The sequence below is a fragment of the Galeopterus variegatus genome, unplaced genomic scaffold (genome assembly GCF_000696425.1).
Source record: "Galeopterus variegatus unplaced genomic scaffold, G_variegatus-3.0.2 Scaffold5928, whole genome shotgun sequence".
Lineage (NCBI taxonomy): Eukaryota > Metazoa > Chordata > Mammalia > Dermoptera > Cynocephalidae > Galeopterus > Galeopterus variegatus.
In genome coordinates this window covers 112,950-114,978 of record NW_007732039.1, presented here as the reverse complement: position 1 = coordinate 114,978, position 2,029 = coordinate 112,950, and the positions used below count along the sequence as shown (strand labels likewise).

Genomic DNA, 2,029 nt, shown 5'->3' with positions numbered 1-2,029 from the left:
AACCAACAACAACAAAAAAAAATTCAGAGAGGTCTGGTTGACCTCTACCAATAATTGTAGGCAGTTTCCACATATGGATAGATTCTTTTGGCAAGCCAAGTCTGAACTCTTTCTTGGGCTACTTCCTTCTTCCATCATTCCACTTGTTTGGAAGGAACATCAGCCTGGGTCCACGGCTGAGAGAGACCCAGTTTGCCCATCTCTGTTGGTATGGTTTTCTTTTTCAGCACTGAATTGACTGGGGCTGACTCCTTCCAAAGCCTAGCAATGGGGGGAGCGCATTGCTTTTACCAGGAAGTGTCATTTCTACTCTGAGCTACAGAAGGAAACTGGCATATTGTTTTGAATTGAACCTCAGATCAGTCCAGGGCAAAGTACTTGAAAGAATCTCCAGGGAAGGAAAATGTATTTATTCTATGGTATGTTTTGAGGGTTTTTTTTTTTTTTTAGTTTTTTTTTAATTTAATGTAGTAAAAGTGTCCTGACAAAGATTTTGATAGGCTAACATTACATATTTATGTCTTTAAAACAATTCTTTATAGTTCATTCTCTGTTTTCTCTCCAGGTATTTAGTCTTCCTACAGATCAAAAGGGATCTGTACCATGGCCGCCTCCTCTGTAAAACATCAGATGCTGCTTTGTTAGCAGCTTATATCCTTCAAGGTAATGATTTTTGACAGGATAAATTTGCTTTTCATTTTAAGTACTGAGTACATTATTTTAGTTACCACAGATGACAACTTCTTATTTATTTATTTATTTAATGTATTTTATTTATTGAATCAAAATTGATTATACATATTTTTGAGGTTGAACATTAAGATATGTTGATCAAATCAATATTACTAGCATATATATTGTTACAAATCATATTTATTCTTTATGCCCCTTGTCCAATCTCTCCCCTTCCGCATTCTCTCCCCCCTCTAATTACCCTAGATTACTTCTCTCCTTCTGAAAGAATAATGGTTACTCTGTTCATTTGTTGCCTAGATGATCTGTCCAATGCTGACAGGTGTGATCAGGTCTCCCAATATTATCATAGAGCAGATGCTTCTTCTGTTACTCTGAAATGGGCTGTGTGGAGAGAGACATCCTCTTCTTTTCTTTGTCTCTGCTGGTGACTCTCCTTGTGTGAATGCATTCCAATGGTTGGCGGACCATCTGCATGGTGGTTGTGGCATATAGCCGATTTTGTGACAGCCATGATTATTGTGGGGCTTTGGTGGGCCACTGACATGGAGGTGATGTTTTTGGAATGCTCCTCGCGCTGGTGATGTGCCTGGTTGTGGGGTGTGTCTGGTCCCCTTCTCCATGCCTCTGGTCCCTGAGCAGGCCCCAAGGTGCTGGCTCCATGTGCCTGGTTGTGGGAGGGCAGTCCGGTCCCCTTCTCCATGCCCCGGGTCCCTGGGTGGGCCCTGAGGTGCTGGCATGGTGTGCCGGGTTGTGGGAGGAGGGTCCAGTCCCCAGCTCCATGCCTCGAGTCACTGGGCGGGACCCAAGGCACTGGCTCGGTGTGCCTGGTTGTGGGAGGGGAGTCTGGTCCCCTTCTCCATGTCTCGGGTCCCAGGGCATGTCCTGAGGCACTGGCATGATGTACCTGGTTGTGGGAGGAGGGTCCGGTCCCCTTCTCCATGCCTCTGGACCTTGGGCAGGCCCCGAGGCACTGGCACAGTGTGCCTGGTTGTGGAAGGGCAGTCCAGTCCTCTTCTCCATGCCTCGGATCCCAGGGCAGGGCCTGAGGTGCTGGCGTGGCATGCCTGGTTGTGGGAGGAGGGTCTGGTCCCCTTCTCAATGCCCCAGGTCCCCAGGCAGGCCCCGAGGCACTGGTGTGGTGTGCCTGGTTGTGGGAGAGAGGTTTGCTCGTCTTCTCCATGCTTCAGCTTTCCGGGCACAGATGACTACCTTTTGTATCTAAACAGAATCTAACTTGAAGTAGAATCCAAGTTACAGGATTTTGCCTAGATTCCTTAGAGCCAGAAAGCACTGAACACTCAATCCTAAACTGTACCTAAGGTCTTACCACCAG

General features: G+C 46.7%; 1 protein-coding gene across 1 annotated transcript in view; it reads left to right on the top strand.

Annotated features, from left to right (window-relative positions):
• FRMD5 (FERM domain containing 5) overlaps nt 1–2,029 on the top strand; it is a 52,690-nt gene that overhangs the window by 17,718 nt on the left and 32,943 nt on the right. Inside the window, exon 4 of the mRNA XM_008590219.1 lies at nt 566–663. Within this exon, the coding sequence (XP_008588441.1) occupies nt 566–663 (98 nt within the window). The remainder of the gene's footprint in view (nt 1–565; nt 664–2,029) is intronic.